Raw genomic sequence first — 13,284 nt, 5'->3', positions numbered from 1 at the left:
TTTTGTTCACTTAAGGAAGATATGGGATTGAAGAAGAGGTGTAATACACACACACACACACTGACCTAGGCACATCCCTTTAATAAAATGAAAAACCACACCCAACTCCTGCTTACTTGGTCCATGCTCTCTGGAATGAACTCCCCTTCACTGTGGATGCTGGTGAAGGACCCGTTCCTGGCGACCTGATGTAATTCATCCGGAATGTATCCTGGGGGAGGGGAGCTTTGATCTCTACTAGTGGAACCTCAAAGAAGAAAATTATATGATTTTATAAAGATCAGCATGGAATCAATGTTTGTTTTAATTAAATATACATAGAACTTCTGGACTATATTACCAATAATATTAGCAACTGAAACCCAGTTTTTATTAAAGCGTATCAAAACTTTCATGTCTGTAAAACTTCAAATATTTTTATACCTTCGTAACTCCCACCTACTGTAATTATTGCCTTCTTCTGGCTGCTGACACGCACTGGGGGCTGACAATAAAAGGAAGCTCTCCAGATGAGTGCCACTGCTCTGAGCTCCCGGAGGCCACTGTGCCCAGTGCGACCTGTGTCATGCACGGAAGGCATCCCGATGTAGTGGAGAGAACATGGCTTCAGAGTCAGACCTAGTGTAAATCCCAGTTCTAGCTATTTGTCAGCTCTATGTCTTTGGGAAAGTGACCCAATCCCCAGAAACCTGTTTCCTCACCGGTAAACATGGGACTAAATCCCTTCTCTGCAAGAGTACTGTGACTATAAAATTATTTGTAATGAGCATATGCTGTGCACATCTGGCTCCACGATTTTCCTTCCATTCCCTCTTTTTAATCTTTTTTAAAAATATATATTTTATTGATTTTTTTATAGAAAGGAAGGGAGAGGGATAGAGAGTTAGAAACATCGATGAGAGAGAAACATCGCCCAGCTGCCTCCTGCACTCCCCCTACTGGGGATGTGTCCGCAACCAAGGTACATGCCCTTGACCGGAATCGAACCTGGGACCCTTCAGTCCGCAGGCCGACGCTCTATCCACTGAGCCAAACCGGTTAGGGCCCTCTCTTTAATCTGAAATGACTTTAAAGTGAGATGACTTCTCTCTTTAAAGTGAGATGACTTCTTAACCATTTAGGTTGTATTAGAGTGCTTTCAATTTGAAGTCCTGACTTTTATTATTGGATACTTAAAATTAGGCTGTTGTTTTTTGTGGCAAGCCATGTTCCTGAAATGTACATTTCATAATGTAGAAAATTGGAGAATCTAATATAGTTGGTCTAATTCATCACTTAATTTCTTATTAGACAATAATCCACTTTATTTTTACCTGGATGTACAGAAATAATGTCATGTTTATTAACACAGTTTCTCTCTGCTCCTAATTTTTTTAACTTAAACTTTAAAAAACATATGGGGAAGTTACATGAGCATTAAAAGCTCTGGTCAGATTGAAAAGAAAAGAGGTTTAACCTTATGTAAAGGGGTCATTGTGAATACACGCCAGTATCTGTTAGCGATGAGACCGGGAAGAGTATGAAATGAGTACCAAGAGATGTGCACAAAGAGATTCTTTTCCACACTGGACTCGGAAGTGAGTAGGGACTCAACTCTAAGCCAGAGGCTGACTCAGGCTTTGTCACAACTATGACCACATTGCCCGGATGTTTTTATGTCTTCCATATGCCCTTGATTATAGAAGAAGACCAATATACTCGTTACTAAAACGAGACAGGGAAGAAAAAAAGACTATAAAAGTGTCTTCATCTCCTTACTTAATAACCCATTTTTCTTAACTTTTGTTAGTAATGGGTGTGCCAATGCACTCGTGGTCAAGACCTCCGCACCAGTATAGAATCCCACCCCAAAAGAAGTTTTCCTCTTGCTAGCTTTTATGAAATAATTAAAGGGAATAACTGTTAGTAAATAAGGAAAGAAGATAATGATCGTATCTATCAAAGCCATTCCAAGTTTAAAGAAGTAGCAAATGGAAGACCAGTAATTTTTTAATTTGCAATTTACAATTTCTTATCTAGCAGTGACATCAAACAAGAATGTTTATAACAAGAATAAGAGTGAGCCATTCGGTATAATTGTAATTAAAAATGAATTGAAAATGTCAATTTAACTAATACATTTAGCTTGTTCTGTCTAATTCGACTAAAATAAATGGGCCATGTCTGCCCTGGCTGGATCAGCTCAGGTGGCTGGAACTTAGTCCTGTGCATCAGAAGACGGCAGGTTCAATCCTGGTCAGGGCCCAGGCCCAGGCTCTGGGTTTGATCCCGGTCAGGGCGCGTACGGGAGGCAATCGATCAATGCTTCTCCACATCGATATTTCTCTCTCCCCCTAAAATCAATTAAAAAATAATTATAAATAAAAATAAATTGAGAATATTTTACTTTAAAATGATAGGTACTAAAATGTGACAAGAAAAGGGAAGAAAGAAAGAAATGTATAATTACTAGTAGCCATGCTTCCTAGTTTGAAAAGCAAAATGTACTTTAAAGGTGCTCTCTCAATTTATTGCTACAACAATCCCATAATTTAAAGTGGACAAAGTTACAGATCTCAATCAGAGAGATGGAACTGAAATTCAGGTAACCCTAATGTTCTTTCTTTTTTTATATATATATTTTTTTATTGACGTATTATATGTATACATATCTTACCATTACCCCCCCACCCCACACCCACACATGCCCTCCCCCCCCCCAGAGTTTTGCGTCCATTGTTTATGCTTATATGCATGCATACAAGTCCTTCGTTTGATTTCATAACTCCCCCCCCCCTCCCTAACTTTCCCCCTGTAATTTGAAAGTCTGTTTGATGCTTTACTGTCTCTGTATCTATCTTTTTGTTCACCACTTTATAATGTTCTTTACTATCCCTAAATGAGTGAGATCATGTGGTATTTTTCTTTCATTGACTGGCTTATTTCACTTAGCATAATGTTCTCCAATTCCATCCAGGTTGCTGCAAATGATGAGAATCCCTTCTTTTTTATGGCAGCATAGTATTCCATTGTGTAGATGTACCACAGTTTTCCGATCCAGTCATCTGCTGATGGGCCCCTAGGCTGTTTCCAAATCTTAGCTATTGTAAATTGTGCTACTATGAACATAGTGGTACATATATCCTTTCTGATTGGTGTTTCTAGTTTCTTCGGATATATTCCCAGGAGTGGGATTACTGGGTCAAATGGGAGTTCCATTTTCAGTTTTTTGAGGAAACTCCATACTGTTCTCCACAGTGGCTGCACCAGTCTGCATTCCCACCAGCAGTGCACGAGGGTTCCTTTTTCTCCGCATCCTCGCCAACACTTGTCGTTTGTTGATTTGTTGATGACAGCCATTCTGACAGGTGTGAGATGGTACCTCATTGTTGTTTTGATTTGCATCTCTCGGATAATAAGTGACTTTGAACATGTTTTCATGTGTCTCTTGGCCTTCCTTCTGTCTTCTTTTGAAAATATTCTGTTTAGGTCTGTTGCCCATTTTTTTATTGGATCATTTATCTTCCTCTTATTAAGTTGCATAAGCTGCCTGTAGATGTTGGAGATTAAACCTTTATCAGTGATAGCATTTGCAAATATGTTTTCCCATGCAGTGGGCTTTCTTGTTGTTTTGTTGATGGTTTCTTTTGCTGTAAAAAAGCTTTTTATTTTGATGTAGTCCCATTTGTTAATTTTCTCTTTAGCTTCCATTGCCCCAGGGGCAGTGTCAGTGAAGAAGTTCTTTTGGCATATGTCTGAGATTTTGTTGCCTGTGGATTCCTCTAGTATTTTTATGGTTTCCCGTCTTATGTTTAAGTCCTGTATCCATTTTGAGTTTATTTTTGTGTATGGTGTAAGTTGGTAACCTAGTTTCATTTTTTTGCATGTATCTGTCCAGTTTTCCCAACACCATTTATTGAAGAGACTGTCTTGACTCCATTGTATGTTCTTGCCTCCTTTGTCAAATATTAATTGAACATAGTGGTTTGGGTCGATTTCTGGATTCTCTGTTCTATTCCATTGGTTTATATGTCTGTTCTTGTGCCAGTACCAGGCTGTTTTGAGAACAGTGGCTTTGTAATACAGCTTGAAATCTGGTATTGAGATCCCACCTACTTTATTCTTCTTTCTCAGGATTGCTGTGGCTATTCGGAGTCTTTTTTTATTCCAGATGAATTTTTGGAGAGTTCTTTCTAGGTCTGTGAAATATGCTGTTGGTATTTTGATGGGGAGTGCATTGAATCTGTAGATTGCTTTGGGTAGTATGGACATTTTAATGATGTTGATTCTACCAATCCATGAACATGGTATGTTCTTCCATCTGTTTACGTCTTCCTCTATCTCTTTTTTCAGTGTCCTGTAGTTTTCTGCGTATAGGTCTTTTACCTCCTTAGTTAAGTTTATTCCTAGGTATCTTAATTTTTTTGGTGCGATGGTAAATGGGATTGCTTTTTTAGTCTCTCTTTCTGTAAGTTCATTATTGGTGTATAGAAAAGCCATAGATTTCTTGGCGTTAATTTTGTATCCCGCTACATTGCCGAATTCATTTATTAAGTCTATTAGTTTTTTTATGGAATCTTTTGGGTTTTTTATGTACAATATCATGTCATCTGCAAATAAGGACAGCTTCACTTCTTCTTTTCCAATTTGGATGCCTCTTATTTCTTCTTCTTGCCTAATTGCGATAGCTAATACTTCCAGTACTATGTCAAATAGGAGTGGTGAGAGTGGGCATCCCTGTCTTGTTCCTGTTCTTAGGGGAAATGGTTTTAGTTTTTGCCCATTGAGTATGATGTTTGCTGTGGGTTTATCATATGTAGCTTTTATTATGTTGAGGTATGAGCCTTCTATTCCCACCTTGTTGAGAGTTTTTATCAAGAAAGGGTGTTGGATTTTGTCAAATGCTTTTTTCTGCATCAATTGATATGACTATGTGATTTTTATCTCTCAGTTTGTTTATGTGATGTATCACTTTTATTGATTTGCGGATATTGTACCATCCTTGCATTCCTGGGATAAATCCTACTTGGTCATGGTGTATGATCTTTCTGATGTACTGCTGGAGCCGATTTGCTAGAATTTTGTTGAGGATTTTGGCATCTATGTTTATGAGGGATATTGGCCTGTAATTCTCTTCCATTGAGTTGTCTTTATCTGGTTTTGGTATTAGGGTGATGCTGGCTTCATAGAAGGAGCCTGGAAGTGTTCCTTCCTCTTGAATTTTTTGGAATAGTCTGAGGAGGATAGGTTTTAGTTCTTCCTTGAAAGTTTGGTAAAACTCTCCTGTGAAGCCGTCTGGCCCCAGGCTTTTGTTTGCCGGAAGCTTTTTGATGACTGCTTCAATTTCTTCCATAGTTACTGGCATGTTGAGCTGTTCAGATTCTTCCTGATTGAGTTTTGGAAGGTTGTATTTTTCTAGGAATATGTCGATTTCCTCTAGGTTATCCAGTTTGTTGGAATAGAGTTGTTCATAGTATTTTGTAACAATCCTTTGTATTTCGTCGGGATCTGTTGTTATTTCACCTCTTTCATTTCTGATTTTGTTTATTTGGGTCCTCTCTCTTTGCTTCTTGGTGAGCCTGGCTAGAGGTTCATCAATCTTGTTTATCCTTTCAAAGAACCAGCTCTTGGTTTTGTTGATCTTTTGTATTGTTTCTTTGGTCTCTATGTCGTTTATCTCCGCTCTGATCTTTATTATTTCTTTCCTTCTGCTTACACTGGGCTTATCTTGTTGCTCTCTCTCTAACTCTTTGAGTTGTTGGGTTAGGTAATTTATTACCATTGTTTCTTGTTTTTTGCAGTAGGCTTGTAGAGCTATGAACTTCCCTCTCAGGACTGCTTTCGCTGTGTCCCATAGATTTTGGATTGTTGTGTTTTCATTGTCATTTGTTGCCATGATGTTTTTTATTTCTTCCTTGATGTCTTTGGTAACCCAGTCATGGTTTAATAGCATGCTGTTTAGTCTCCAAGTGTTTGATTTCTTTGGGTTGTTTTTACTGTAGTTGATTTCCAGTTTTATGCCACTGTGATCTGAGAAGATACTTGATATGATTTCTATCTTCTTGAATTTGGAGAGACTTTGCCTATGTCCTAACATATGGTCTATCTTTGAAAATGACCCATGTGCACTTGAGTAGAATGTATATTCTGTGGCTTTGGGGTGAAATGTTCTGAAGATGTCGATGAATTCCATCTGTTCTAGTGAGTCATTTAGGATTGATGTTTCTTTGCTGATTTTTTGTTTAGAGGATTTGTCCAATGGTGATAGTGGGGTATTGAAGTCTCCTACTATGATTGTATTGCTGTCAATCTCTCCTTTGATATCTTCCAGGAGTTTTTTAATGTATCTTGGTGCTCCTGTATTGGGTGCATATATGTTTACCAGAGTTATTTCTTCTTGTTGGATTTCTCCCTTTAGTATTATGAAGTGGCCTTCATTATCTCTTGTTATGTCCTTCACTTTGAGATCTAATTTGTCAGATATAAGTATTGCTACCCCAGCTTTTTTTTCATTTCCATTCGCCTGGAAAACCTTTTTCCATCCCTTTACTCTCAGTCTGTATGCATCCTTTTTTTTGAGGTGGGTTTCCTGTAGACAGCAGATATCTAGGTTTTGTTTTCTTATCCAGTCTGTTACCCTGTGTCTTTTGATTGGGGCATTCAATCCATTTACATTTAAAGTTATTATTGATAGGAACTTATTTGACGCCATTTTTATTCTATACCCCTGTGTTCCTTCTTTGCTTCCTATTTCTTTCTTTTTTTTTTTTTTTACAGCAGACCCTTTAGCATTTCTTTCATTGCTGGTTTGGTGGTGATAAACTCCCTTTGTCCTTTTTTGTCTGTGAAGCTCCTGATTTCACCTTCAATTTTGATTGATAGCCTTGCTGGGTACAGTATTCTTGGATTTAGACCCTTCCTTTGCATGATTTTGTATATTTCATTCCATTCCCTTCTGGCCTGATGAATTTCTGTTGAGAAATCAGTTGCTAGTCTGATGGGGGTTCCTTTGTATGTAACTGTCTGTCTCTCTCTAGCCGCTTTTAAGATCCTTATTTTGTCGTTGGTGTTTGCTAATTTAATTATAATGTGACTTGGCGTCAGTCTTTTGGGGTTCATTTTGCTTGGAACTCTGTGAGCTTCTTGGATTTGTGTGGGTTTTTTCTTCCCTATATCAGGGAAGTTTTCTGTTATTATTTCTTCAAACAGGTTTTCTATTCCTTGCTCAGTTTCCTTTCCTTCTGGCACCCCTATTATCCTGATGTTGTTTTGTTTTGTATTGTCCCGAAGTTCCCTTAGGCTCTCCTCAATCTTTCTAATTTTTGTTTCTAGAAGCTGTTGTAATTGGGTATTTTTTTCCATCTTGTCTTCTAGCTCACTTATGCGGTCCTCTGCTTCATCTAGTCTACTCTTGATGCTTTCTATTGAGTTCTTTACAGCAGCGATGTCATTTTTCATTTCTTCTTGGTTCTTCTTCATTTCTTCTTGGTTCTTACTCATATTGTCGAATTTGTCTTCCATCCTTTTCAGCCACTTTATGACCATTTCTCTGAATTCTTTCTCTGATAGGTTGTTTGCCTCTAAATCGTTTACTTCCTTTTCTGGTGATGCCTGCTTCTCTTTCCTGTGGGGGCTGTTTCTTTGTCTCCTCATGGTCTCTCTTCTCCGGATGTCTGGTTATATAGATTTCTCTCTCTTTCCGTGGTGCAGTGAAGAGTTCCTTTGAATCCGAATGTTTGCGCTGATAGGGGACCGATGGTCTGGTGATCGCAGCAGTTCAGTGTTTGCAGTTGTCGCAGAAAGTCAGGTTTCCAATAAAATCCTCCTTTCCTTGCAAGATGGCGAGGCGCCCGGTGAGCGCGCAGCTCCAGGAGGGGACCCAGCCCCTGTGGGTGCTGCACAGTCAGGGGAACACTGCCCAGCACTCCCCCGCCTTCTCCTGGAGTCCAGCTGTCCCTTGGCTTGCCCACATACACTCCCTCTGTGAGCCTCTGCCTCTCCTACACTCCGCCCCAGGAACAGACTCCAAACCCGACTCTATTCCGTCGCCATTTTTTTTCCTTCTCCCTAATGTTCTTTCAACAGACTTTTAAATTATATAAAAATATAGTCAAATGAAGACAAACAATTTTTATTTTACTTGTATATTTTCTTTGTTGCTCACATTTTCAGCATTTCTGAACAGTAGAATTTATGTAAGGACCAAACAGAAGATAAATAACCGATATTTTTTGGTGATTCACATGCTAATTTAATCTTTTCTCTCGTAATTAACAAATCTCTTCTGTTACCAGTCTTAGATTCCCAATCACATCTCTTATTTTGTCATACTTTCCTGCTTCCTCCCTATCCATCTGTTTGCCTCTTCTACTTCTTCCACTTTAAACCCTTCGCTCAAATATGTTTTCGTTCTATCTTTAATGACCATAATCACTGCCCAATCTGCTAAACACATTTACACCAGTGGTTTCTGAGCAATGTAATGCTCCTGCAATATAAAAACATGGCTTATCAGTGTTCCATACAAAGAGAAGACTGGGGAGCTCCGAGCACCTCGGCCCAACCCATGCCCCTCTAACAGGCCTCCTGTAAAACACGGCACACAACATCCATTTCTCTTTGCACCATAGCTTAACTGTAACAGTATATCATTACTGAGAAATAAAAACTGAATACTAATCCTATATAACAAAGAGCTAATATGCTAATTAGACAGAACAGCAGAAGGACCCTCCGGACGGAGCTGGGGCTGTGAGGGCCAAGCCCCTTGCACTAATTTCATGCATTGGGTCTCCAGTAAAGTAATAATGAAGCATAATCTGGAAACTCTATTTTGATAACATTCTTGACATTAACTAAAACACAGCGAAAGGCTTATGAACATAGTCCATCCATTAATTTTATTTTTTAATCCTCACACAAGGTCATGCTTTTAGAGAAGAAGGAGGGAGGGAGGGAAATAGAGAGGGAGGGAAGGAGGAAGAGAAAGAGAAAGAGGGGAGGGGAGGGGAGAGAGGGAGGGGAGGGGAGGGGAGGGGAGGAGGAGAAGAGAGGAGAGGAGAGGAAAGATCAATGTGAGAGAGAAACATTGATCAGCTGCCTCCGCATGCTGCCCAACTGGAGATCAAACCCGAAACCCAGGAATGTGCCCTGACGGGGAATTGAATGGCAACCTTTCAGTGCAGGGACGATCCTCAACCAAGCGAGCCCCTCTGGACAGGCCATCTATTAATTTTAATATATTAAAATACTTCTTTTAATTTTTTCCCTCCAGTTCATTTGTATAGTTAAAATTTCTATGAGTAATTTGAATTTGTTCAACATTAAAATACCCTGGGGGTATATAAAGAAAGAGAATGTGTAAATTGGAGATTGCTAATCCTGTAATACTTGACATAATTTTTCAAGAAATATCAGATACTAGAACATAGTTAACTTAGATAAATTATAGAGAGTTAGAGATAGCCTGCTATTTATCAGGGTTATGTTTAGGATGTATAAAAGGTTAGAGAAAAAAACTGAGAAATGATCCTTTTCACGATTCAGATACTAGCTCTCTTACCTATTACAGAATGCCGTTTTTTCCTCTCTGCTTCAAATACTGTGTTATCCAGATCATCTAGTGATGGCGATGGTTCTAAATTAGTAGCCTACAGAGGAAAAAGGATGATTAATGCGATTCTTCTCCTTTAAGGTTTTAAACAAAATCCTCTCCCCTACTATAAACATCCTAGATATTCTATATTGTTTGTGAGTGTTATCAAATCTACTCTTTAAAATTTTAACATTACTTCTTCCCAAGTTCTCAGTTTCTGCTAGTTTCATATGCACAATATATTACACTTGTAATATTGGCTATAGAGTTTTGAGGAGTAAGGATATTAAATGATAGCAGTTACAATGTGTAAGTTTTCATTTAATTATATTGAAAGTATATTAATAATTATAGACTGTAACTAGGTTTCATATATTAATTTTCACAGGCACAAACCCTATAGTCCTTGCTGACAAACAATCCTGATTCATACCTGTGTACTTCCATTTACTACAAGTAATATCTTGAGGCTCTTCATATGAACACTGCGATCCAGCAGCTCCACAGCTTTGTCCAAATCATCTTGAGTAGTTAATGGGATCACCAGCTACACAAAAAGGAACGTCAGGAATCATGCAGCCGTCAGGTCCTTCCAGGACCATCTCATTCCTATGGGATTATAACTTAGAGCCCTCAGAATACCTGCCTCTTTGATTTGTCAATATAATGGAATTCCGAAAGAATATATGTATCCAGACTGCTTTGCTCTTCCGATCCTACCACCACTAAAATCACAGAATAAATATAAACACCTTTTTTGCTTCATGAATCATTAAATTATTCCAGAAACACATTTAAAATTAATTATCTAGGATATTTCCATAATATTGCTAAACTTAAGTTATAGTACCTTCACTCCAAAACAGCATTAAAGAGTACACACAAAACTAGCCTAACCTATATAATAAAACCCTAATATGCAAATCAACCGAACAGTGGGGCACTGGCCGCTATGGCATGCACTGCCCCCCAAGAGGGAAGTGACTGGTGGCGGCGATCGGGGGCGGGGCTGGCCAGCGAGCGCCCTGCCGGTTGCCTCCCACAGAGGAAGGGGAGCGGGGCCGGCCAGTGGGGGGCCTCCCTGATCGCCCTGCCTGCAGGTCGCCACATAGATTGGCCCTGATCGCCGGCCAGGTGTAGGGACCATACCCTATATATTGGGAACAGTCTCTTAGATTTAAAAATTAAAACCTGGCAAGGCTACTGTAACACTGAAAAAACAGGATGATGCAGCGATGACATGCATGGACTCTGGCTTACACATTTTGTGGTCAGCCCTGATTCTGACACTTATAACTGTGTGGCAAAGCCAATTACTTAACTTCTCTCTGCTTCAGTTTTTCCACCCATAAGATGGGGGAAATGGTACTACTGCCTCAAAAGGATCATGTTATGTACTACTTTTTATAATCAGGGCAAAAAAATGTAACTGCCCATACAACAGCAAAATGCCTTTCACCTGTATGAAAAGTATGGTTGCTCTAACCAGTTTGGCTCAGTGGATAGAGCGTCGGCCTGCAGACTGAAGGGTCCCAGGTTTGATTCCGGTCAAGGGCATGTACTTTGGTTGCGGGCACATACCCAGTAGGGAGTGTGCAGGAGGCAGCTGATCGATGTTTCTCTCTCATCGATGTTTCTAACTCTCTATCCCTCTCCCTTGCTATCTATAAAAAAATTTAATAAAATATATATATAAAAAAAAAGTATGGTCACTGGTGCATGCAGCGTCCCGGATTGCGAGAGAGATGTCCAACTGCCAGTTTAGGCCCAACATCCCCCGAGAGATCCCGGATTGCGAGAGGATGCAGGCCGGGCTGAGGGACACCTCCTCTGTGCACGAATTTCATGCACCAGGCCTCTAGTCTACACTAATAAAAGAGAAACATGCAAACTGACCATCCATCTGCTACGCCCACCAGCCAATCAGGAGCGAGTATGCAAATTAACCCAACAAAGATAGTGGTGGCCATGGAGCTGGAGCGAGCAGGAGGAAAAAAAAAAAGGGGGGGCTGGGAGCCTGGGTCGCCGGGGAGCATGGCCAGCCTGAAAACGGCCCTCAGCCCCTTAACCAGGCTGGCCACGCCCCCACTGAGTAAGAGTCCTCGCTGGGGGCGTGGCCAGCCTGCAAACAGCCATTAGCCCCTCGCCCAGGCTGCCCCACACCCCAAGGGAAGCCCTAACCTGATCCGGGACACCATTCAGGGCAAATCAGCCAGCCACTACCCATCCATCAGGCCTCTATCTATACTAATAAAAGGGTAATATGCTAATTAAACTGGGAGACCTTCCGGACGTTCTTCTGGACAAAGCCATGGTGGCATGGCTGAGGTAGAGGCAGTTAGAGGCCAACAGGGGAGGGCAGTTGTGGGTGATCAGGCCAGGATGGGACAGCAGTTGTGGGTGATCAGGAAAACGGGGGGGGGGGGCGCGTTGGGGGTGATCAGGCCGGCGTGAGGGGGCAGTTAGGAGTGAGAAGATCAGCAGGGGAGCCAGTTGGGGGCGAGCAGGCCGACAGTGGGGGTCAGTTGGGGGAGATCAGGACAGCAGGGGGGGCAGTTTGGGGTAAGCAGGCCAGCAGGGGGACAGTTGGGGGCGAGCAGGCCAGTGGAGAGGGAAGATGGGGGTGAGCAGGCCAGCAGGGGGGCAGCTGGGGGCGAGCAGGACAGCAGGGGGGGCAGTTGGGGGCAAGCACACTGGCACGGGGGGTAGTTGGGGGTGATCAGGCTGGCGGGGGGGCATTTGGGGGTGAGCAGGCCAGCAGTGGGGGGCAGTTGAGGGCAAGCAGGCCAGCAGGCAGAGTGGTTAGGGGCAATCAGGCAGGCAGGAAGGTGAGTGGTTAGGAGCCAGCAGTCCCAGATTGCGAGAGGGATGTCCAACTGCTGGTTTAGGCCCGATCCCTGTAAAACGGCAGTAGGACATCCTTTGAGGAGTCCCAGATTGGAGAGGGTGCAGGCCGGGCTGAGGGACACCCCCTTCCGTGAACGAATTTCGTGCATCAGGCCACTAGTCCTATATAATAAAGAGCTAATATACTAATTAGACCAAACAGCCAAACGACCTTCCAGACAAAGCCGGACCTGCAAGGGACTGCGAGGGCCAGCCAAGGCTGTGAGGGCTGAAGCCCTTGCACGAATTTTGTGCATCGGGCCTCTAGTATAAAATAAAAGGTACTGTTATGTTTCACTGATGAAACTTTTAGTTGTTTTTTTAATAGGAATGATGAATTTGCATTCTCACTGGTTGTGCTTATCTACATCCCAACACAAAGAGTATCTGTGACAGCTGCAATGGAGGGGCTCATCTTCCTAAACCTGGTGACTTGACCACTACACTCTAAACAAATATAAGCTAAATAGTAAATCCTGAATGTGGAAATCTGCTTTCAAGTCTGGTCTCCTACTGGATCAGACATTATACAAGACTAAAGCACCTGGGGGATATATGAGAACAAGCATGATACAATTAAACAAAATCAAAATACCTTTTTCTTTTTAAAACACATTGCAAACTTAGCATAAGATGACTCTATCAATAACCTTCAAAGTATATCCCATTTCATTAAAAGAACAGAATAAAAACTGTGAACATATCCCACACTTAGCCTGCTCTAACTAGCACAGTACATAAGCCACTCAAATGTAAAGGCCTAGTTAGTTTGGAGTCCTATCCTTTATAATAAAATCCTAATATGAAAATCGACCAAATGGTGG

General features: G+C 41.2%; 1 protein-coding gene across 1 annotated transcript in view; it reads right to left on the bottom strand.

Moving 5' to 3' along the window:
• MAP3K2 (mitogen-activated protein kinase kinase kinase 2) overlaps nt 1-13,284 on the bottom strand; it is a 106,521-nt gene that overhangs the window by 17,365 nt on the left and 75,872 nt on the right. The window contains exons 7-9 of the mRNA XM_054723174.1: nt 10,008-10,121; nt 9,542-9,629; nt 117-247 (exon numbers count right to left, since the gene is read on the bottom strand). Coding sequence (XP_054579149.1) covers nt 117-247; nt 9,542-9,629; nt 10,008-10,121 — 333 coding nt within the window. The remainder of the gene's footprint in view (nt 1-116; nt 248-9,541; nt 9,630-10,007; nt 10,122-13,284) is intronic.

This window comes from Eptesicus fuscus, chromosome 11 (genome assembly GCF_027574615.1).
Source record: "Eptesicus fuscus isolate TK198812 chromosome 11, DD_ASM_mEF_20220401, whole genome shotgun sequence".
Lineage (NCBI taxonomy): Eukaryota > Metazoa > Chordata > Mammalia > Chiroptera > Vespertilionidae > Eptesicus > Eptesicus fuscus.
The sequence above is the reverse complement of the archived record's forward strand: the minus strand, read 5'-3'. Positions and strand labels throughout refer to the sequence as shown.